The sequence below is a fragment of the Panicum virgatum genome, chromosome 4K, assembly GCF_016808335.1.
Source record: "Panicum virgatum strain AP13 chromosome 4K, P.virgatum_v5, whole genome shotgun sequence".
NCBI classification, from domain to species: domain Eukaryota; kingdom Viridiplantae; phylum Streptophyta; class Magnoliopsida; order Poales; family Poaceae; genus Panicum; species Panicum virgatum.
The window spans coordinates 30,859,840-30,885,155 of record NC_053139.1 but is presented as its reverse complement, the minus strand read 5'-3'; the positions used below and the strand labels follow the sequence as shown (position 1 = coordinate 30,885,155).

The 25,316-nt window shown below is 45.1% G+C and overlaps 2 protein-coding genes and 1 long non-coding RNA gene across 3 annotated transcripts; 1 reads left to right on the top strand and 2 right to left on the bottom strand.

The window, feature by feature from the left end:
• Positions 1-2,391: 2,391 nt before the first annotated feature.
• LOC120703635 (berberine bridge enzyme-like Cyn d 4) lies at positions 2,392-4,212 on the bottom strand. Its single transcript, XM_039987774.1, has one exon. It carries the CDS (start codon positions 4,167-4,169, stop codon positions 2,610-2,612), a length of 1,560 nt encoding a protein of 519 aa, XP_039843708.1. The 5' UTR covers positions 4,170-4,212; the 3' UTR covers positions 2,392-2,609.
• Positions 4,213-6,778: 2,566 nt separating this feature from the next.
• On the top strand, positions 6,779-7,224 carry LOC120705169. Its single transcript, XR_005687818.1, has 2 exons — positions 6,779-6,859; positions 6,967-7,224. It is a non-coding gene; the product is annotated as an uncharacterized LOC120705169 (long non-coding RNA).
• Positions 7,225-15,002: 7,778 nt separating this feature from the next.
• LOC120702124 (berberine bridge enzyme-like Cyn d 4) lies at positions 15,003-16,066 on the bottom strand. Its single transcript, XM_039985886.1, has 2 exons — positions 16,050-16,066; positions 15,003-15,657 (listed from the first exon to the last, which is right to left on the bottom strand). Exons 1-2 carry the CDS (start codon positions 16,064-16,066, stop codon positions 15,003-15,005), a joined length of 672 nt encoding a protein of 223 aa, XP_039841820.1.
• Between the last annotated feature and the right edge of the window lie 9,250 nt (positions 16,067-25,316).

Sequence of the window (25,316 nt, the reverse complement as noted above, 5' to 3'; positions counted from 1 at the left end):
AACGTATCACGTTAGTCAACAAATAAACATCATGGGGTCCTAGAAGATTTGGTTCACAAACTCAAGCGCAGCAGGGAACAACATTTATGCAAGCGCTTATCAAGAACTCCTTTTAGTGATTTTCAAATAATTTTAGATATTCAAAAATTATGCTCATGTTTAGAATTGCTATAAGGAGGAAACAAGTGTGGTAGTGCAAACTCAGGAGTCAGAACGAGAGGTGTGCGTGATGTATGAGGATGATAGTAGCGTGTATGCGTGATGTCACGGTATCTCCCCCCCCCCCCCACACACTTGTTTTCGACCTGCTCATCGATCATCGACAAAACAAAACATGAAATATAAAGGGGCTCTACCGGCATTAACATCGGGGAGCCAAAAGTTTTTATTCAAAACAAATCAAACTAAACCTGAGGCGCGAACTAAACCGAACTAAGCCTAAACGAATTAACCTAAACTAGCGCCCAAACTAAACTAATGATAATGACCTTTTTAGGAGGTGAGTCCTAATAAAAGTCCCTATGGCCTGTAGTCTCATATAAGCGCTTCATCTTAGCGCTCAAACCACGACGAAGAAGACTGAGGTTGTCCCTAAGTTCTTCGACCTCTATCTTTCTTTCTGCGAGCTGATCCTTAAAACGCCTATTCTCCAGGCGCAGCTGTTGGACTATCGCGGTGAGGATATTCTCTATCAAAATCTTGCCATGCCTACCATCAGCAGGATGACTCATTTCCTTTTCACTAGGCTCCCTCTTTAACTTGTGCCAATGTGCATCTTCTACACCCTACTTGGAAGCAAATATTCTCTTTAGCCTAGGTGCCAACTTAAAATAATGTAATACTTTCTGTGTCGAACCTTGTTTCTTTTAGGGTCTCCATCTCGACAAATCACAAATTGGACAATTGTCATGCTTAACATAATTCTTCCAAAACAGAACATAGTTGTTAAAGCACACATGGATTGATTCAAATCCAAGTCCTAAAAGTTTCTTTACTTCATTATATGACTTTGGGAGTGTATTGAAATCCGGAAATGCTTCAGCCAATATCTTTAAAATTGCAGAAAATGCAGTATTGGTAATTCAATAAAGTGACTTCATATGAAATATCTTTACTACAAAGGAGAACCGTGAAAATTTGCTGCAACCCGAATAAAGCTGATGTTTTTCCTCCTTCATCACATGAACCAAAAATGAGCCTTTATCCATTGGGTTTCCATCATCACTGTTTCCATCTTGATTTTCACCATCAGTTCTATATTGTTCTTCTGCAGTTTGTAAATCCCTTAGAATCCCCTCAACCTGATCATCACCACTGCTATCATCATTGTCACTAAAATTTTCTTTAATGAAGTCCATAGATTCCTTGACACCACGGACAGATTCATCGGAAAATAGTGTGCCATGCAACCAGCTCCTATCCATCTAATAATGAATTGAAGAAAAAAGAATCAATAAGCTTGCATACAATTCATATGCGACACTGAACAAAATCATGGAAATACATGCATACCGTGGTTGTCGGGTGGGGAGGAGCCTTACGACAAGTCACACGTGGTGTCGGGTGGCACCTTTTCCTCCAGCAGCTAGCATAGCAATGGAGGTGGGAGGCAGGCAATGCGCAACTGAACGAGGGACGATTGAAGCTGCGGGAGGAAGTTCAACACTATACCCCAACGCCGATTTACCATGGCAATGGCGGGCGACGATGATGCAAGAGGGAACCATGAAGAGACAATCCCGCTGCAGCCACCTAATCCAGAGATCTAGACGCCTTCATCGGACAGTGGTCAGCCACAGCTCGATTCGCCGTCGGGGGCGGCTGCTTGGACGACGGAACAGCAGCGGCCGAGCACGGGATGATTTGGGGGTGCAATATATTTTTCTGCCCAGCTCAGAGTTAAGACAAAAGCCCAAGTATATTTAAATAGAAAATGTTTCCACTCCTATCAACACCGAAGCAGTAGCGTAGTGGAAATGAGTGGGCGTTGGAACCATGGGGTTCTAGTTTCGTACCTGCCTTGGCGCGTTGTTGCCTTTTCTTTTATACTCCGCACACATGGGCCATGGTTGTCCTGGCTGACGTGTCAAGTTACATTGCCCATAACTTGATTACTGGGCCCGAATTTTTGCATGACAGCGCATTACAATTGGTGACAAATGCTTCATGATGTTTCACGTTGCATGTTATAACGGTTGCAAAAATTCTGTCACAAGACACGGGCCTATTGGTGGAGGCCAAATGAGCCAATCCCTAATCCATGACGGTAACTTGAGAATCGTCACATAATTATGTCATATTGTGATGTTTCTTAAAACCGTCACGCAGAATCCATCATGAACCACACCAACCCATTCCACCACTGGCTAGTGTATAGAGCATGCCACGTTATTACGGTAAGTACCATTAGATTAACAACTATAATACACCTAGCTTTTTGTTTTTGAAATAGATTCTCAACTAGCACCTTATTGTCTAGGGATTATAGGCTTTCCCATAAATCTATACCAGCTAAGTGTTCTCTGAATACATTGGACGATAAGCCTTTCGTGAGCGGATCCGCTAGCATCTTTTTTTATTTATATATACTTGAGACAAATAGTATGATTCTAAATTTTCTCTTTCACACCATAAACTTTATGTCCAACGACCGAGGCGGGTACTCGGTTGGAGATGAAACTAACAGGCACAAGTGGCGGGATGCTCTGCTCGTTCCTGAAGTAGTCGTCAGGGTTGTAGCTGCTGACGTTGCCCACGACGACGTTCCTCCCCAGGTCGAGGTCCCTGTAGTTGAAGTAGGCCTCCCTCGGGTTCTTGCTCACGTACGGCGCCATGAACGCATACAGGTCCCTGATCCACCTCACGTTCGGCTCCCCGTCGTTGCCGGCGGCCCAGGAGTTCTGGTAATAGATGTTGTACAACACGCCGCCGCGGTGCGGGAACGGCGTCGCTGCCTCCGGCACGGCGCTGATCGCTCCGCCGTAGGGGTCTACGATCATGATCCCCGGGTCAAGCTTGGCGAGCCAGCCGAAGATCTCCGCCCACACGTCGCGGGGGATAGCTCGCCGGACGTAGTCGGACGCCACCTTGTAGGAGGTGTCCATGGAGGTGGTCCGGTTCAGCAGGTCTGTCACGGGGATGGGCTGGCCGCTGCCCACGTAGACGTAGAGCACGGACTCGGCCCAGCTCATCTCCCGGCAGTGCGAGCGGTTCATCCCGAGCTCCGGGAAGCGGCCGCGCATCACCGGGAGGAGCGCGTCGCACGTGCCGAGGTACAGGGACTGGAAGCTGGCCCACCCGTTCGTGACTATCACCCTTATGAACAGGTCGTCCGGGAGGGCCGCGCCGACCTCCTGCCACTTGGTCAGGACGTCGACGGCGCCGTCGTTGACGGATACAGGGACGATGAACGACGCGACCTTGGGTGGAACGGGAACGAGCCTCACCCGCCACGACAGCACGATGCCGAAGCTCTCGCCCCCGCTGCCGCGGATGGCCCAGAAGAGCTCGCGCCCCATGGCCTTCTTGTCCAGGAGCCAGCCCTGGGCATCAACCAGCACGGCGTCGATGATGTGGTCGACGGCGATGCCGTACTTGCGCAGCAGCAGGCCGAACCCGCCGCCACAGAAGTGGCCGCCCACGCCGATGGTCGGGCACAGGCCGGCCAGGAAGGCCAGCTGGTCGCCGCTCGCCTTCGTGACGGCGTAGTACAGCTCGCCAACCGTGGCGCCGGAGTCCACCCATGCGGTGGCCCTGGCCCGGTCCACGCGCACGGAGCGGAGGTTGGCAAGGTCGACCAGGGCGAACGTCTCGGGTTGGACGGACCGGTACGAGAGGCCCTCGTAGTCATGCCCTCCGCTGCGCACTCGGACGCGGACGCCGTGGCGGCGGCCGCAGAGCACGGTGGCCTGGGCGTGGGAGGCGTTGGTGGGCCTGACGATGCAGAGCGGGCGCACCGTGCCGGGGGTGGAGAACCGGGGGTTCCTGATGTACGCCGCCAGGACGGAGGTGATGGAAGGCGAGCTCTGCGTGAATATGAGCTTGCTCGGAATGCTGGCCGAGAGGCAGTGGAGGAAGTCGCCGGAGGAAGCCGAGGAGGAGGGGGTGGGGGCGTAGAAACACACGAGGCAAACGGTGAGCACCAGTGCGCGGAATCGGAGCACGGCCATTTTTGCTGCTCTGAGCTTGCACGATGTGCTTTGGGATGCTGTGGGCTCTAGAGCTAGTGAGCTCCTCTGCATCCATTTAAGTTTAATGTAGTAGTGCCCTCAGCTTCCCTCTCTATCTCTCTCTTGTTGGATTGATCTCTTTCCTAATAGACCAAACGGTCTATTAGGACCTTGATTTGCGCTCTGATCGGGGGCGCCCAACCTTAATGGTTGGTGGGCCCCCACTGCACAGCGCTAAATAAAGAGGATTGAAGGGGCCGGGGCACGGGGACCGAAGTTCGTCGCGCCGCCAGTACCCTCTCCCACATTCTAAACCCTAGCCGATCTAGAGGGTGCGCTGGAGCAGTGGGAAGTCTCACCGCCGCCGCCATCAACCCTGGTTCGTCGTCGTTGGCGCCGTCGTCCACGACAACGCCGCTACGACCGTGAAGCCGCTGCATCGCTCGCCGCTGCCCTAGAGCAGATCTTCATCAGTGAACCTGTGATGGCCGCCTCAAGCTCCTTCGGTGGTGATGGTCTCTCTCTCCCTCTTTCTCTGTACTCTAATGTACTCTATATCCTAGATCTAGGAACCCTTTTTTGCACTCGTGAAGAGGAAAGATGGAAGATACCCCTCTTGATCCGTGTCTAGTCGATCCTAGAACCCTCACAGAATTATAACAATGGTACCAGACGTTATGCTAGTGCATAGATCCAGTAGGGGCAAAGACGGATTCGGACTTGAATCGAAAGAATCAAAGAAAGATCCAAACGAATCGATGCAAATCGAACTCAAAAGCAAAACCCTAACCCTAGGGGAAAAGAGTGGCGGGGCTTACCAGGGCCTCACCACCGTCTCGAACACAGAGCTGGTTCGCCGGCGCAACAGAGAGAACGGACCGCCGCTCGCCGGGATCCAGTTGCCGGTGCGCGCGCGGCTTCGGGCGCCACAGCGAGGCCGCTCGAAGGCGGCGCGCTCGCACGGGGGCGAGTGCGCACACCGGCGAATGGACCCGCGGCGGCGCCGCCACCTTTCCCGGCCAACCGTGCCGTCGTCGCCTCCACTCAGTGGCTGCCGCCGCTCGTGGAGAGAGGAAAGGGGGAGGGAGAGAATGATGCTAGGGTTTGGGGCGTGGCGATGGCGATGCGGGTTTTGTTCTGGCGACAACCGCGGACGACCGTCCGATCGCGATCAACGGTTGCGAGAGCGTTTCGCCTTCTGGGCCGGAAAGCGGCCCATGCGGGCGGGGAGGGGGACGCCGCGGCGGGCCGATTCGGCGGCCCGGCCGTTGGCTGTCGAGCCTCGGGCCCAAGGAAAGGTGGCCGAGCACGCCGTGGGCCGGTTTATGCTCCTGGGCCGCCTAAACAGTGTTTTCGTTTTATTGTTTTTCTATTATTCCAGAAGCAATTTCAATAGTTTTTTGAATGGTTTTGATCATAGTTTGATCTCTATTCAATTTTGCACCAACGTGTTTATTGTTTAGAGATAAAAGTTTATAGTTTTGCTTCTGGAAATAGGAATTCCTACATGTTTCCGCTGCTAAGTTTATATAGTTGCTTTTATACTTTAATTCGAACCAACGAGACAATTAAAGTTTAAGAGCATGGTTAAAAGGTTATTTTTGAGGATTATGGTATTGTTAATTTTCTGACCAATGTTGTTAATTACAATACTGTAATTTCATAGTTTTTGTGCATTTATTTCTATTTCTGCCCGATGGTGATATAGATTTAATTGCATAAACAGTTGTATGTTCTATTTTGACCAACGTTGGAATTTTACATGCAATTATTGTTATTATGTTCTCACTATTTTTTGAAATTTTCAGCGGGGATGAACTTGATGGGATTCATCAGTCACATCCCCACTCTAAAAGGAGACAACTATGGCGAATGGATCAAGAAGGTTGATCTTGCTTTTGTCTGTGGAGAAGTGGATGCGATAATCACCACTCCAAAGCCCACTGAGCCACCGGCTCCAGTGAGAGGAGATTCTGACACTGATGCTGAGTGGCAGAAAAAGCAAAAGGACTATGCTCCCTTACAGATGGCTTATGATCTCGAAAAGACAAAGTGGAATAACGCCAACAAAAAATGTGTGGCAGTTATAAAGAACACAATTGATCCTAACATTTTGGGTTCAATTGGAGAGTGTGATTCAGCTGCTGAGTACCTTGCAAAGATAAAGAACCAGTTTACTGGTTCTTCAAAGACTTATGCTACACAGATCATAGAGCAGTTGATCACAAAGAGGTACTATGGCAATGCCGGTACAATAAGAGATCATATCATGGGGATGTGCGCTTTGAACTCCAAGCTCAAACCAATGAACTTGGATCTCAAGGAAGAGTTTATGGTGCACCTGGTGTTCGCCTCTCTGCCAAAAGAGTTTGCAACATTCATTGTAAACTATAACTCACAGCCAGAGAAGTGGAACATGGAAAAGGCAATTGCCATGTGTGCACAAGAGGAAGATAGACTCAAGAAACAGAATGGTGGGTCTGTCAACTTTGTGCATAATAACAAGAAAAGGCCTTTCCATGCTGCTTCTTCCTCTAAAGCTAAAGACAAAGCCCCTATGCCACAGAAGTATCAGCAACAGCGTCAGCAACAGCGCACTCCAGCTCAAGATGAGTGCTTCCACTGTTTTGACAAGGGGCATCGCAAAGCAGATTGTCCCGCTTATTTAAAGATGATAATGGCAAAGAATGGTGAGAATGTAATTTCATTTGTTAATGAATCCCTGTATTTAAAGTTTTCTAAATCTACTTGGTGGATTGATTCTGGTGCAACTGTGCATGTTGCAAATTCTTTACAGGGATTCCGTTCGACAAGGACTACGCTAAGAAGCGAAAGACAAATTAAAGTCGCGAATGGAGTACAAGCAGATGTGGAAGCTGTTGGCGATGTCTCCCTCGAGCTAGTTAATGGTTTCATGCTTGTATTAAAAGATGTTTTATTTGTTCCTTCGCTTCAAAGAAACTTGATCAGTGTATCACGCTTAGACACAGATGGTTTTGGTTGTCATTTTGCGAATGGCAAATGTGAACTATGGTTTGATAATAATTGTATTGGTGATGCTGTCCTTTACAATGATCTTTATTTATTATCTATGCGTGATAAAGTGCATTCTGTATGTAATGTGAATGTGAATGAATCCTTGTCAGAGAAAGAAACAAAGAAAAGAAAGAGAACTCAAGATACTTCATCGAAATTATGGCACTATCGTTTAGGCCATATTTCGAGGGGGAGAATTGAAAGATTAGTGAAAAGTGAAATTTTTCCACAGCTAGAGTTCTCTGATTTTGAACAATGCGTTGAATGCATTAAAGGAAAATTTGTAAAGCAAATCAAAAAGGGTGCCAAACGAAGTGCAGGAACATTAGAAATAATCCACACTGACATATGTGGCCCGTTTCCTGTGAAAAGTGTGGATGGTTATGATTCGTTCATAACATTCACAGACGATTACTCCCGTTATGGTTACATTTATCCAATTAAAGAAAGATCTGAGGCATTGGATAAATTTAAAATATTCAAAGCTGAAGTTGAAAATCAGCTTGACAAAAGAATTAAAATAGTAAGATCAGACCGTGGAGGGGAGTACTACGGTCGACATACCCCTTATGGACAAGTTCCTGGACCTTTTGTGAGGTTTTTACAGGAAAATGGTATAATTGCTCAATACTCTACACCGGGGGAGCCTCAGCAAAATAAAGTAGCTGAAAGGCGCAACTGTACATTAATGGATATGGTGCGCAGTATGATGAGTTATTCCACATTGCCATTGAGTCTGTGGATGGAGGCGTTAAAAACCGCCATCCATATTCTCAACAGAGTGCCAAGCAAATCGGTGCCCAAAACACCGTATGAGCTATGGACAGGAAGAGAACCCTCACTGACTCACCTACGGGTCTGGGGGAGCCCAGCTGAGGCTAAAGTGTTTAATCCAAATATTGAAAAGCTGGATCCCAAAACTGTAAGCTGCCATTTTATAGGCTATCCTGAAAAGTCGAAAGGTTTTCGTTTCTACTGCCTAGACAGATATACAAAGTTTGTAGAAACGAGACATGCTGTCTTTCTAGAAAGTGAAATGATCAGGGGGAGCATGGTACCTAGAGAAATTGACCTTGAGGAGAAGCGGGTGTATGTGTCTATTCCTATGATTCAAGAGCCATTTTTCTCACTACTTGTTGATGCTGCACCAAAAGTTCCTGAAATAGTGACGTCAGTACCTTCTTCGGTTGTTGCTGCGCCAACTATTCCAGTTATTACGGTGTCAACACCTGTCGCAACTCCACCCATACCAACAGTGAGCGAAGGTTTGGAACCTGTCATCCAGGAACCGCTTGAACCCGCGGTTGGACATGAGGAGGAGATGCTACAACCCCCTATGGAAAATGTGCCAGAAGTTGAGGCACAAAATGTGCCACAAGCAGTGGCCCTTAGAAGGTCACAAAGAGAAAGAAGGTCGGCTATTTCTAGCGACTATGAAGTTTATAATACAGAAGAGGTTCATATGGAGGGTGATCCCGCTTCATATGAAGAAGCCATGAGAAGTATTCACTCATCCAAATGGCTGGAAGCTATGAAGGATGAGATGAAATCAATGAGTTCCAATGGTGTTTGGGACTTAGAGGAAATTCCTAAAGGAGCCAAAACAGTAGGCTGTAAATGGGTTTACAAGATAAAACATGACTCCAAAGGGAATGTAGAAAGGTTCAAAGCACGACTCGTGGCAAAAGGCTTTACGCAAAGAGAAGGGATAGACTATAACGAAACCTTTTCTCCGGTTTCGTGTAAAGATTCCTTCAGGGTTATAATGGCATTGGTGGCACATTTTGACTTAGAGTTACATCAGATGGATGTAAAGACGGCATTTCTTAACGGGGATTTGTATGAAAATGTTTACATGGCACAACCAAAAGGTTTTGTCGTGAAAGGAAAAGAACATATGGGGTGTCGCTTAAAGAAATCCATTTATGGATAAAAGCAAGCCTCTAGGCAGTGGTATTTAAAGTTTGATGAAACCATAAGAAAATTTGGGTTTAAAGAAAATGAGGAGGACAATTGCATTTATGCAAAGTTCAGAAGTGGAAAATTTATTTTTCTGATCCTATATATGGATGACATTCTACTTGCTAGTAGTGATGTTGGTCTGCTACTGGAGACAAAGAAATTCTTGTCCTCAAACTTTGATATGAAAGATCTTGGTGAAGCTTCATTTGTTTTGGGAATTAAAATTCACCGAGATAGAACAAAGGGGGTATTGGGACTGTCACAAAAGACATACTTAGAAAAAGTTCTAAAGAAATACAGTATGCATATGTGCAAGCCTTCACCTGCTCCAATAGTCAAGGGCGATAGATTTGGGAAATTTCAATGTCCCAGGAACCAGTATGAGATCGATCAAATGAAAGCGGTTCCATATGCTTCAGCTGTCGGAAGCCTACAGTATGCTCAAGTTTGTACACGCCCTAACTTAGCATTTGTTACTGGGATACTTGGCAGATATCAAAGTAATCCAGGACAGACACACTGGATCATGATAAAGAAAGCATTACGTTATGTGCAAGTCACAAAAGGCCTCATGCTAACATACAGAAAATCTGATTCCCTAGAGATAGAAGGGTACTCAGATGCGGATTTTGCGGGGGACATCGATGACCGAAAGTCCACGTCTGGTTATGTGTTCACACTCGCAGGGGGAGCTATATCGTGGAAAAGTTCCAAACAAAGCGTCACTGCATCATCGACGATGTACGCTGAATTTGTGGCATGTTATGAGGCCTCGGGGCAAGTTGAATGGTTAAAGAAATTTATACCCGGTTTAAGAGTGGTAGACAGCATTCAAAGACCACTCAGAATGTACTGCGACAATGAACCAGCAGTGTTTTATGCTCACAACAATAAGTCAAGTGGTGCTGCCAAACACATTGACATAAAGTTTTATGTTGTGAAGGAGAAGATCCAGAATCACTCTATTACACTCGAGCATATAAGTACAAAGAAAATGCTTGCGGATCCACTCACTAAAGGCTTACCACCCAATGTGTTCATGGAACACATAGCCGGCATGGGTTTAAGGGAAAGCCTGTGATTTCTGGAAAACAAAAGGGCCCAAGAGATAAAGAATTTGTTTCAAAACAGTGATGTGTATGGTAGGTGTTGAGTCCATCGGTCTTGGACCGTGACGATAAAGCATGCTCTATTCATTAATCTGTGATGGAACAACTAAAGGAAAAAGTTTCAAGTTAAAGTATAAAGTTAAAAGAACAAAGTGAGATCAAGGGGGAGAATGTTGGATTGATCTCTTTCCTAATAGACCCAACGGTCTATTAGGACCTTGATTTGCGCCCTGATCGGGGGCGCCCAACCTTAATGGTTGGTGGGCCCCCGCTGCACAGCGCTAAATAAAGAGGGGTGAAGGGGCCGGGGCACGGGGACCGAAGTTCGTCGCGCCGCCAGTACTCTCTCCCACATTCTAAACCCTAGCCGATCTAGAGGGTGCGCTGGAGCAGTGGGAAGTCTCACCGCCGCCACCATCAACCCTAGTTCGTCGTCGTTGGCGCCGTCGTCCACGACAACGCCGCTACGACCGTGAAGCCGCTGCATCGCTCGCCGCTGCCCTTGAGCAGATCTTCATCAGCGAACCTGTGATGGCCGCCTCAAGCTCCTCCGGTGGTGATGGTCTCTCTCTCCCTCTTTCTCTGTACTCTAATCTACTCTATATCCTAGATCTAGGAACCCTTTTTTGCACTCGTGAAGAGGAAAGATGGAAGATACCCCTCTTGATCCGTGTCTAGTCGATCCTAGAACCCTCACAGAATTATAACATCTCTACCCTAATATGGAGATACCCGCCCGAAGGCGCTCTACGGCTCCGCACTCCCCAGGTACCACCCGGTGCCTGCTCACACCCCACCAATGCTGGCTCCTCCGTGGTGCGGTCACGCTGGTGACAGCAGCCTGGTGCTGGGGCTACCAAGCTGACGACTATGGCGTGCGTGCTTGGCGCTTGGGGCCGGCCAGCTCGGTAGCGCCCTTCCTCGGGCCCTTCAGGTCGCGCGGCGGCTGGCAGCGCATCCCCACCGCGGCCCCAGCTCGACAGCCCTCTCTCGAGCCATCCATGCCGGATCCAGCGATTGAAGCCTCGACGATGGCGACGGATCCAGTTTTCTGTTGATTTGCAGTCAATTTTGTTTGATTTGTGTTCACTTGTGCATTGATGGAGCTATCTGTGCTTAATTCATATGCGATTGTGCTTCAATCTTGCATTTTTTGTGTTGCCTCGATGTTTCAGTTCGTTTGGTCATGACCATGACCGAACCAAAATATCCAACACTGAATTTGCTCGGTCCTAGGAATTTTCAAGAATCAATCGATTTCTATTTTCTGATTAATGAATTTGGCAAACAACTGAAGAACCGATCGGTTTGGTTCGGTTAGACTGAATGCCCAGGCTAATGAGCATGTACTGCACCCGCGCCTGCAAATATGGTTCAACCGCCCCTACGAACCCTTTTTTGTAGTGCCCATCACTCATTTTCTTATAGTGATGGGCCCGTGCGCCTGCAACATTTCCTGCGTTACATTTAGTGCATTTTCGTAGCAGTGTGGTTGCGCTCTAGTCATATTCCCACACTAATACAATAAACCGTTTAGCCATGAAGAAATGGATCCTGGTGGTGACAATATTGCAGAGACATATAAATTTATATGATTGAGGAACATATATATAAGAAAATTTAAGGACCTAAAATTGCCAAAGTTGTTGAAAAGAGCAATATTCAAAATCACGTTTCATACAAAACAATGGGACGAAATACATGACTAGGACTGTATCTGGTTGGCTCTCTTGGCTGCCTTACTGTGGTGACAATGACTAGCTAACGATTAGTCACTGGTGCTCGCATTTTTCTGGATTTATTCTAGAATTTAACCGGCTTTATTCTTTCAGTGGTAGGCGACGTGCTCGTCAATAGCGTGACGTCAGTGGTGACTTCGTTAATCTCGAAGTTCTGCCAGCTGAGTCTCTCTGGGGTGATCATAAGGGTAGAGTTGTGTGCGTGTATTCATAGGGGTGATTGTACGTGCGTTTGGGAGTGTCTGTGTTTTTACTGTATTTGGCAAAAAAAAATAAAGGAACTATAAGTAATGATTGTTTGCTTTCCTGTGGAAAAAAAATGGAATGGTGTACTCCGAAGAGTTTAGCAGAAAAGAAAGACCAACCATAGAGGAGTATGATATTACACATGATGAACGGACGGATGAAAAAATATAGTTAGATAATATTCTCTTAATTGCATGCTGGGCATTATTGGCAGCCATCCAGTAAATTAAACACCATCACAGAATAGTTTTGATAAGAACACAGATGCTGCACAATACTGGTGCTGGATCGATCTTGCTTTCCTCGTGTAGTCACGTTCGCTGTCGGGCCTAGCTACACGCATAAATCCACACAGGACGATCGCCATCATCAACGCCAAGTCCACACATGTGATCGAGTTGCTTTCTCGTGGCGCCTAATTAAATATGTAATCATCTAAACTGATGCAACCCCGAAACTGTAAAAACCACCCAATTTGATACTGCTTTAGGCAAACCGCCGGTTATTATCACTTAGATGAGAGCTAACACGTGCTCGCTCGAGAGCACGCCACGTGTTAACCCACATCTAAAGACTTGACAACCGACACGTCATTCGCCTAAAATAATATCAAATCTGTTAGTCCCGGTATGTACTCCACTGCATGCCCAAGATCATGCACACATACCGTTTACCATCGATACATCACCAATGAACCACAAAGCGCAATTTTAAGCATAAAAAGAGTACAATAAATAATTATTACAAGTTCAACATAGGAGGGTTCAAATATAAAAAATAAAAGGGTTTAACATCTCCATACAGCCTTAGTCCATGAGTGATAAATAAGAGATATAAAAATAAAGTTTAGTGTTTTGTCATGTTCTCTCCAAAAGAACCACTACGCAGCGGGTAAAAGATAAAATCGCAAAAGCAATAGCGTCCTGTTCAAGGGCGCTATCGAAACCACAAGACCTACTCCTCTCCTGCGCCAGAGTCAGCAGGATAGAAGTGGCCAAAAACAACTTCCGGCTCACCTGCAATTTAGTTTAGAAAGCAACATAAGTACAAAAGGTACTTGCAAGAATTACGCAATTAAATAAACAAGGAGTATGCAATGGCTCAAACAAATGATGCTTAAAGGTTAAGTAATTATTGCATAAGCATTAGCTCTCTAAACCAACATCTAGCTCTCTAGCAAAATTAATTATCTTGCCCAACCAACAACACCAATTTTAGGTCATTATAAAGTGAGACAAGTAAGTAACCATAAAAGTGCCATGAATCACATACCATCGTCACCGAAACTTTCTACGAAGAGTTCGTCAGACAAAAAGCTTGCTCATAACCGAGAGCGCAGAAATTCAAATTGATTTAAACTTTACAAGGGTGTACTTCTTTACCCACACGATATAAGGACCGTGCGGCTCACCCAACTGATCATGTTGGATAAGGGAGTACTCACGTCAACCGTTCCCAACAAGCCTCAACCATTGAACATCACGAATAGTTGACGCGTAGAGTCACATAGGTCCATCGGGGACATCTCTAAGCCTCTCTACATAGCTTCTTGGGCCATGTATCTAGGACCGTACATCAAAAGTCTAGGCAAAGAAGGTAATTGGCTTATCCTTACTATTAATTAGGATATGTGGTAGCACGATAAAATGCTCAAAACCGAGGTCATCCACAGACAGTCCTTAAACGACCCGAGCATACTATGCCTGTGACTTTTTTCTCTAGGCCCTACCATTCTGCCCGGATCATGAAACTATTCTTCTATTCTAACAAGACCCAAGTCGTACAAGTGCGATCAAGGATAACCGGGTAAGTGTGATAACTCTCAACCATTTTTTCCTATCAAGTGGCAAACTACTCTAAGCATGGCTAAGCATCTATTCAAGTTAAGTAATTAATTAACTAACAAGTGAAAAGGATAAGGATAACAATATCGAGGAAGGGTAATGCATAAAAGTATATACAAGAATGCAATAAATAACATAATATACATAACCCATAATACCCAAATGAGATGACTAAATTAAATCAAATTGAATAGTCACAATGAATCATGCTTAGCTGCTTGCCTTGGTTTTCCTCAGACTCGACAAAGAACTCAACACCGGGCTCGGGTTCAGCAACTTCGGCGGGCTCAACGAGCTCATGAATCCATGCATCAAAATCAATCGATTCATAATTTTGTGAACTCAATGTGTGATACATGCATGAATGTAATTAATTAATATATTAACTCAGTGTGTGATATCATTTTATGTAATATATATGTGTTTATTCTTCATACACGTGTTTTCAGATTTGTATGTGCTTTCAAATTTATTTTCAGATTCAAATTTGAAATGAATTAAACTTTTTTATTTTATAAAATCTTATCCGAGGCGGGCGTCGTAAGGTCCGACCACCTCAGTTAATATGTATTAACAGAGGCGGTTATGTTAGAGAAACCACCTCTATTAATATATATTAACTGAGGCGGTTTGGCTGACAGTCTCGGTAAAGGTCACAATTAACCGAGGCCTTATGTCTGAGGCGGTTGCAATACCCGCCTCGGTTAACCTATTTTGCCCGCCTCGGTTAAAGTTTGTGTAGTAGTGTTGGGCGGTAAGACTTTCGTGAGCGGATCTGCTAGCATCATTTTTTTATTTATATATGCTCGAGACTACTAGTAGGATTCTAGATTTTGTCTTTCACAACATGAAACTTTATGTCGAATGACCGAGTCGGGTACTCAGTTGGAGATGAAACTAATAGGGAAAATTCGATTCATGCACAAGTGGCGGGATGCTCTGCTCGTTCCAGAAGTAGTTGTCAGGGTCGATCTTGCCCTTGGCCAGAGCGAGCCTCTCGTAGTTTCCCTTGAAGTACTTCTCGCCCCAGACCTTGCCTGCCTCGTAGCTGCTGACGTTGCCCACGACGACGTTCCTCCCCAGGTCGAGGTCCCTGTAGTTGAAGTAGGCCTCCCTCGGGTTCTTGCTCACGTATGGCGCCATGAACGCGTACAGGTCCCTGATCCACCTCACGTTCGGCTCCCCGTCGCTGCTGACGGCCCAGTAGTTCATGTAATAGATGTTGTACAGCATGCCGCCGCGGTGCGGGAACAGTGTCGCCGCCTCTGGCACAGCGTAGATCGCTCCGCCGTAGGGGTCTAGGATCATGATCCCCGGGTCAGGCTTGGAGAGCCAGCCGAAGATCTCCGCCCACACGTCGCGGGGGATGGCTCGCCGGACGTAGTCAGACGTCACCTTGTTGGAGGTGTCCATGGAGGTGGTCCGGTTCCGCAGGTCCGTCACGGGGATGGGCTGGCCGCTGCCCATGTAGACGTAGAGCACGGACTCGATCCAACTCATCTCCCGGCAGTGCGAGCTGTTCATCCCAACCTCCGGGAAGCAGCCGCCACTACTACAAATTACCCGTTCCTACCAATAGAGCGCGTGTACTGTAGCAAATGAGCCGCTCCTAAAAATGAGTGCCATTCTTAGAAAATGGCTTTTTTAGGGGCGGCTCAACCCCCCCCCACCTGCCCCAAAAAATGACCACATTTTCAGGGGCGGCTTTGGGGTGAGCCGACCCTAAAAATGTGTATACAAATCTGGGCTTCTTCCTCCTCTTGAACCCCCATTGTTTGGTTGGGAGAGGAGCTCAACAAGATCCAAAAAAAAGGAGGGGGGAGATTTTTAACTTCATTTCCTTGAATTTTGGGACTTTAGGAGGTAAGTTGATGCCAATTCCTTGTCATTCCTAAGCTCTTTTGTTAGATTTGTGGCTCAAATGGAGCTCTCTTTCTCTCTAACTAGCTCTGGATCTCCATGGTGTGGTTTAGACATTTGAGACATCATTTGCCTCAAACTTTTGGATGAAGTTGTGCTGTTTTAGATGGAGAACAAGATTATCTAATCATTTGGATTGGACTATATGTTTTAGCCTCATTCTTTAGTAAATTAGTCACTAGATCTATGAAGGAGAAAGAAGAAGATTTATTTTTTTCTCCAATTTTTACACACGTGCATGTTAGATTTTTTTTGCAAGATATTATGCTACAATAATAGGTTTGGTTTTGCACTTTCTTATTTAGTACTATTTAAATTACTTTTTTTCAATATGTACGCTTATAGATTACTATATCTTCAATGTCATTTATGATTATTATACTTGGAGGACAAAATTTATATTTTTCCTAATTATTTGTGTGAATAGTATCTTATTTTAATCTATTTAATTATTTGTTACTGTTCAAAGATGGATAGGATGTGGATGTACCATGCAAAAAGGACAGACGCCTATTTCCGTGGAGAGCTTAACAAGTTCATTCAAGTTGCGGAGAACCATGCAAGAAATGAGAAGACACATCTGATGCATTATCCATGCAATGACTGCAAGAATTTGAGAGTATTCAGCGACTCAACTACAATCAGATCGCATGTGATGGTAAGAGGTTTTGTCAAGAACTACACGATTTGGAAGAAACATGGCGAGATGGATGCTCCACCTCAGGCAGATAATCCACTGGATCAAATCGTACAAGACAAGGATTTTAACAGAATGGTTCATCCTTATTTTTATGGTGGCGGAGATGATGATGGTGTCGACGACAATGATGATGATGCTGGTGCTGATGATGGTCATATTGGTGGATCCCATGGTGATGATGTCGACTGTCCCATGGATGGTAATAGCAGTGATGATGAACTTGACGACGGTGATTTTCACGGCCAGTTTTCTGCCACATCAAAGCAGAGGTATTGGTTGCTAGTGCCCGGGGGTTCGCAAACTTCGAGACGATGAAAAAATCAGCAGAGGAACTTATTTATGACCGCTCGAAGGGATGCCCGAAACACTGGACCGTGCTTCGTTTCATACTTGAGCTGTTGACTCTGAAGGCTAAGCATAGTTGGTTATATGGTAGTTTCAATGATCTGCTGCGTATCTTGGCTTGGTTGCTTCCAAAGCCAAATAAAGTGCCAGCCAACACATACAGAACAAAGAAGCTTGTCAGCCCGTTCACCATGGGTGTGGAAAGAATCCATGCCTATTCTAATCATTGTATATTGTATCGTGGGGACATTTTTCAAGACTTGAATAAATGCCCTGTATGTTCCGCAAGTCGGTACAAAAACAATGCTGGATACTGTGGTGATGACAATCAAGATCCAACCAATGTGAATAAGGGGAAGGGGAACATGGCAAAGAATAATAGTGCTGCCTCCATTGAGCAAAACGACGCTACTTTAGGCATTTCTGAGAAGCAGAGCAGAATTCCCGCCATGGTTATGTGGTACCTTCCAGTTTTTGATCGCCTTAGGCGTTTCTTCTCGAACCCAAAGGATGCTGAGCTAATGCGATGGTGGGATTCAGATAAGCGCAAAAAGGGAGACGGAACACTCTGACATCCAGCTGATGCTCGGCAGTGGAAGGAATTCAGTGACAAGTACTACCTAGAATTTGGGAATGACCCAAGAAATGTTTGGTTCGCGTTGAGTACAGATGGAATGAATCCGTTTGGTGAAAGAAGTAGCACCCACAGCACATGGCCAGTGATACTGATGATGTACAACCTGCCTACATGGTTGTGCCAGAAGAGGAAGTACCTTTTGCTATTCGTGCTTATACAGGGCCCCAAGCATCCTGGCATCGATATAGATGTTTTTCTTGAGCCTCTAATGCAAGAGATGGAAACTTTATGGAAGGAGGGTATCAATATATATGATGGTTTTGCACGGTAGTCCTTTAATCTTAGAGCTATTATATTCGTCACCATCCTTGATTACCAGGCATTGTTTGTCCTGTCAGGACAGATCAAAGGTAGGACGGGATGCACAGTGTGCGTGGATGGCACCGTATCGTCTTTCCCTGAAGGTTCTCGAAAGGTAGTTTACCTTGGGTACAGATGCTTCTTGGTGGAAGGACATAGGTACCGAAGTAAGAAGTTCTATAATCATTTTGATGACATGCCTGAATTGCATTCTGCTCTGGTACATCGAGACAAACACTATGTTTTCGAAATGGTTTGGACCATCCAGGTCATTTATGGAAAGAAGAAGGAAGATGGGAGGAAAAGAAAGAGAGATAAGGCACCTATCGAAGGCGTACCATTCAAGAAACAGTCCATCTTCTACAAGTACTTGCCGTATTGGGAAGATCTTGAGGTCCGCCATGCAATCAATGGTATGCACCTGAAGAAGAATGTGTTTGGTAACACAATTGGGCTCCTTCTGGAGACATTGGCCAAAACAAAGGATACTTAGAAGTCACGACAGGACTTGGTAGCTATGAAGATAAGAAAAGATCTTCACCCTATTGAGAAAGGGAATGGTAGATATGAACTCCCGCCAGCTAGCTACAACTTGACACGTGATGAGAAGAAGGCAATGTGCGAGAGCTTAAGAGGGATCAGAGTCCCGAGTCGTTTCACGTCCAATATAAGGAAACTAGTGTCGATGAAAGATTTGTCACTATGCGGCTATAACTGTCATGATTGTCATGTGTTGCTGACGTTGTTCCTTCCGATTGCAATCAGAGAGATCAAGCCAGTATATGTAAAGATGGTAATTACTCGATTATGTTACTTCTTCAATAGGATTTCACAAAAGGTGATAGATGAAGACGGGTTGCAGGATCTCAAAGAATTCATTGGGGAAACTATGGCGCAGCTGGAGATGTGCTTCCCTCTGGGATTTTTTGACATAACCGAACACCTAATGATTCACATGGTCGACCAGATACGAGCACTTGGTCTACTTTACCTTCACGAAATGTGGACGTATGAGTATTTTGTGTCCATCCTCAACCGGTACGTACTGAATCGTGCTCATCCTGAGGGGTCCATGATAGAGGGATACAGTACTGAGGAAGTCATCGAGTCTTGCCTAGGTTACCTAAAGGATAATGTGTCCCTTGGTTTGCCAATTCCACGTTTTTTGGGGAGATTGGAAGGTGTGGGCACGGTTGGGAGAAAAATCTTCATCGACAAAGATTTCAAATGTGTGCAACAAGCACACTATAGCATCTTGCAGCACCTCACGATAATGACACCTTTAGTCAATCAACACTTGAGCATAATTCATGCAGAAACTAACGGTCGCTCCGCTATTGGATCATGAGAGAACACAAGCGTCGACTAACTGCATGGTTGAAGGACCTGCATCTACCAGATGTGGATACCGTGGAGGAATAAACAATCAAAAGATTGACAGCGGGTCTGTCTAGCCAGATCACATCATGGCAAGGGTACGATATTAATGGATATCTATTCTATACTACCGCCAAGGACAAGAAGACCGTGTCCCAAAACAGTGGTGTTCCTATTGCGGCCTTAGACGAAAGAATAGGTCAAAATACAATATATTTTGGTGTCATAGAAGATATATGGCAAGTGCACTATGGTTCCAATATACGAATCATGGTCTTTCGGTGTCGTTGGGTCAAACATCCGAAAGGTGTTGAGGTGGATGGATATGGACTCACGATTGTAGACCTCAACAATATTGATTATAAAGATGACCAATGGGTACTTGCTTCACAGGTCGCACAGGTACTCTATGTTGCTGATCCTGCAAAGAAGACAAAACATGTTGTCGTCCCTAGAAAACAAGATATCATAGGAGTTGAGGGTATCGATGATTTGGAAGAATATAATCAGTACGATCAAATGAACCTCTTCACAGATCTACCACAGAAGATGAAAATTATAAAAGCGGGCATCAGAAAAGATGAGAAGCCTTGGGCACGCAAAGATGGTGAATCGAGAATTGTTACCGCTTAAATATATCGTGCATTCATGTATTCTCAATCAATTATAAATATGAGGTCTATTAATGTGCGAAAATGATTGTAACATGTCTATGGTAATACAATTGTTCAAAACGAGATTTTGATACATTGTTGTTTCAACACTTTTATTCAATATATACAATGAAATATGATTTTGATATTTTTTTATATGTTACACATATAAAAAATGCCTATAGTAAAAGTTTCACAATTTTATCATTTATTTTATTATTTTATTTGCATTAATAGAATTTTCAGAGTAATATAGAAAACAATTTGTAGGGGCGGGTGGGCTCCCAACCGCCCCTACAAATCCATTTCTAGGGGCGGGGGACCCACCCCTAGAAATCATTTTCAAAATAATTCTAAAAATTCTTTTAATTTAAATAGAGCTGCAAAACAGTTCAAAAAAATGAGCAATTTTTACCATAACCATTTAGTGAGCTGTAGAACTCGTGAAAAATATAAAGACTACAATTCAACATGTTTAGTATTAAAGAGTATTCAAAACATAAAGTTAGAATTGAGTTGTATGAGATAGTAGTGTGACATAGGTATACATTGTTGTTTGAACACTTTTATTCAATATATACGCTGAAATATGATTTTGATAATTTTCATATGTTACACATATCACAATATGTCTATGGTAACATTTTCACAATTTTATCATTTGTTTTACTATTTTATTTATATTAATAGAATTTTTAGTATAATATAGAAAAAGATTTGTAGGGGCGGGCTGGGCACCCACCTGCCCCTACAAATCTATTTGTAGCGCCGCCCCTCCCCGCGGCGGCACCCCTACCGGCGCCGCCACTCTCCGCGGCGGCCCCTCCCCGATCGGCGTCGCCTCTCCTAGCGGCTTGGGGGCCCTCACCACGACCGGCACCACCTCCCCACGGCGGCCCCCTCCTCGACCGGCGCCACCCTCCCCGCGCGGCCCCATCCTCGACACACGCCGCCCCTCCCCGGCCGCGGCGGCCCCTTCCCCGACCGGCGCCGCTCCCCCAGACCCGCATCAGCCCCTGCTCGTCGTTGGCACGTCTCCGGCCACCTCCGCCCGACCCGAAGCCACATACAGGTTGCTCTCGACCTCCTCTTGCTCCTGCCCCACTTCTTCATCGCGGCCTGTGTGCCAAGCCGCCGGATTGTGGCTGGCCAGAGCTCCCCCACCATTTCATATGTTCGCAGTTTGTTAATTAATTAGAAGCACTCCGTTTAGTTGTAAATGCATGATGTTTTTGACATTTGTCATGGTCCTAAAGCAAATTTAATCATAATTTCATACGTAGGTACGATAGTACTAAAATTATTTTTATTATGAAATATGAAATATGAATTCTTAATCTTTCTGATTGAGACAAATTCATAATTCATAATTTGTCATTTGTCCTGGCATGAATTCTTAATCTTTCTGATTGAGATGATCCCGGGGAATATTTCAACCAGGGTACATGACATGTCCATTGCACTATTGGATCTAACCAGACAAGGTAGCAGCACAAATGATTGCATTAGAAAATAGTAGTGATGTTTGATAAAAAAAATAGTAGTGATGGGCACATGAGAGCAGTACCACCACCACCACTGCTAGTACCATTGCCGGTCAACTGCTTCTGAAGCCTGGAGAAAAAGCACACCCTATCTGCAGCACAATCGGTGGTTAAGGCCTAAATATGCCTAATTGCTGCATCAACAGCTAATCAAAATTAATCTCACGATTTCTTCTTCGGTACTAGAAGATTGTATACCCTCTGTACCTTTGTCAGTCAAGAAGTGCACTTATTCAGGTGCTCACCAGAGTGAGTGACAGTGAGCTGAAAAAAATGAAGGTGCAGGTTGCAGTAACAATTCTCCATATTTTTGCTGTTTTGAATTCAGGTCAATCATTGTAATTCAGAGAACTACTGCACACATGTCGTACAAGTACTCCAAATGAATCGCAGCCCTAAATTGACCTAGTTTAGAATGTGTGTGCAGCTGACTTTTTAGACATGGCTATATATCAGCACTCCAATAATTACATTCAGATTAAAGGTAATCAGCATCTACAAACTAATAGAAACTCAAGCTAGAGTTAGCCATTCTAATGTGTCGATAGTATATTATTTGAATTGCGAACTAAATCTCCTGCATAAAACGGGCTGGCTAGAGGCTCCTCTCATCACACAAGGAATGACAACTCTGCAACTGCAAATGAGAGGACATCTCTTGATGTTGGCAGAGACGACTTTTAGATAAGATCTCTTCTGCGCCCACACCTTTCCAATTCCTCCTCGCCATATCGACGGGGAGGGCTCGCAGATGTCCAATATATCTTCGATGGTATTTTGAACTATGTTGTGGCTTAAATGTGAAATTGTAAATACACCTTCAATTATTTCAATGTGAAATTGTATTCAAGTGTATATTTCTTATTTATTTTGCCATATTGAATATATAATTTTGGAGACACTCTAATGATGTTAAAATTGGATGTATATTTCTTATTTATTTGTAGTATTGAATGTAACATTTTATATATAGCATTTCTTAGTTGAAAATCAAAATAATTGTAATTTCAATGTATACTTCATGATCCGTGTAGGCGTCGTAGATGGTATCAGCACTGGCTCCACCACCGACCCAATCACGAGAGCATACTCCACCGGACCCGCCTTCGATGGCCCGATCCTTGCTGCCTCGAATGCTACGACCTTACCAAATGGACAAGGAAGGGTCATAAATTGTTAATAGATGGCACGCCGCAAATATAAAGTCTGATGCAAAGTCTAAGAAGGCTAAGTCCAAGGATAATCTAGCCAGTTCTAGTGCTAGCAGACGGTCGAGCTTTTCTACGCCCCGCACTGACACGGAGCACAAAATGTTAATTGGGGTTGATGACATTCAAGACTTGGACGATGCTCCTATAAAGTTTGCGTACGGAAAAGACTTGCTACCAGACTAGGCACTAAGGGATTGTCCTCCTTTTATGCAGAGGCTTCATAATTGGTACAAGAGGGCATGTATAATTGGCCTCAAAACCATATGTGCTCCGCACCATCCGGATGTATTCGGACCTAAGGGGCCAGGAATCTTTGATATCATGTTCGATTTTGCAGACATACAGCACATGTTCCGCCTTAAAGAACTTGGTATTGAAATGGTTCGACTCTGGTGCATGTAAGTGCTCATGATACTAATTCATTTTATATTACGGCATAAAGAACTACATTATATGCATAAATATGTAATTGTCATACATTATATTCTACAGGATGCAAACATATGATGCTATTATTTTATAGAAAAAGGTCCGATACCTTGACCCTGCAACGATTTGTGAGTCTGCGCACGCCTCGCCAAAATGGATGAAGGACGATGATGACTACCTAAAGCCATTTCAAATCAAGAAGGAAAAATAAAAGGAACGAAAAAAATTTCATGAAGAGACCGTTATAAAGGTTGCGGCCTACATATCGCTTATGATGACACGATGGGAAGACATGGATGCCATATTTGCGCCATACCACATTCAGTAAGTCTAATATCAACCATTCCATAATAAACCATTGCTCCGATTCATGCTTACAAACGTACATAATATTTTTTTTCAGAAATCACTGGATTGCTTTCTATATACAACCAAAGATCGGAAAAATTCTCGTATTGGACTCCTTGGATTGGTCAACCAAGAGATATGAAGAATTCATAAAAATTCTACAATTGTGAGTAAATTTCTTATTATCTTCCCCATGCACATCATGCTTATTTCTCTAGAGAAGTATACATATATAAATTAACTTTCCATTTCTTTCATTATAAATCAGGGCTTACAAGTTCTACATTCGTAAAGGCGGAGCTCATCCCGCCGACAAACCTAATGAAATGACTCTGCGCATAAGGTTCCCGTACCACAAGCAACCCGCGGGTTCCGTGTACTGTGAGTATTACATGTGCGAGCATATGAGGCAACAAGGGAGATATACTACGGATCCAGAACGTGTAAGAGGCTACTCTTTATTAGGGTTATATGCGTATGTCTATACTGTTTTTAACAGTAACTAGCACTTGCTTAATTTTATCATGAATTCTATAATTGTAGATTCACCCTGACAAACATGGTGGCCAGCTCTACGAGAAACAACTTCTAAATATAGTCGACGATTTGTGTCGTTCCATTTTGCATAAAGTGGTCAACGTGAAGGGCAAATTTTTTCATGAAGCACAAGATTTGGCAACGGATGATAAATATATTGGGCTTCGTGAATGGGATGACCAGCTGCACTGTGCCGCCACTAGTAGCAAGTCCTCTGCCCTTGCTCCTACATCCTTCTAGCTCATGATGGCTTCTTTCCTCGCTCATGGTCGTCCTCTCGAGGGAGTTATGCGGTCCCTTCAGTTCCGGTGTTAGAAGAACGCATGCGAGCCGCGGGTCATCGCTGGAGATCCGTCGTGCGAATCATGGTATTCCCGTGCGGATCGCCACTGCAACTGCATTCCTCGCGGCCCGTTCTCTTGCGGTGGAGGCGGCGGCTGAGCTGTTCGCCAGCGCGACCCCAGGCATTGCCCCTTGGGAGGAGGATGCTATAAGATGGCTTGCGAGAAGGTTGTCCCTTCGGGCCTTTATATTCTGGCTGCAACTCCCCCAAGACTGGCAAAATTGTCACCTTCGCGGTGGCAACGGTTTTTGTCCTCTATAATGGCCACGGGCCGAGCCCCTTCTGTAACTTTTTATATGCAAAGTAATGTGATAACTGTGTCGCATCAGTTTGTATCTATTACTTGCTCGTCTTTGGCTTGCTGGGGTCGTGGTGCTACGCTTTTTGTTTGTCATGGGGCTGGTCATCCCGGCCCCGTTTTTGTGTCGCCCTTCTGCGCGCTCCCTTCGCTCGGAGCGGGAGGGTTGGTACATGCCACATTTTTCGTCGGAGGCAAAATGTGATGCCCGTGGAGCAGATAATGGGTCAGTTTGAGTGGGGCCCCGTTCCCCTTCGTGGGGATGCAGATTGAGTCAGCTGGCAATCGACCCCAGACTCCTACTTTCCTAATCCCCAATGTTATCAGGATCGTTCGACCGATCCCAAGGGCTCGCTGCCTCCCCTCATGTTGGATACCTGGGTTAGGAAAGTCAAGACTCAAACGCAAGGTTGGGAAGCATGGGCCTTGTGGTCATATCTGGGTGGTGGCCGTTGGGCCCTTCCCTTGTTGCCCCTCGCTCTTTTTGGCCCTGGGCAGCTGTCGAACCCGTCGGCGGGCCTGCTTTCGAACCCTAGGGCGATTGCGAGCCTACGCGGCCTTTTGGACCG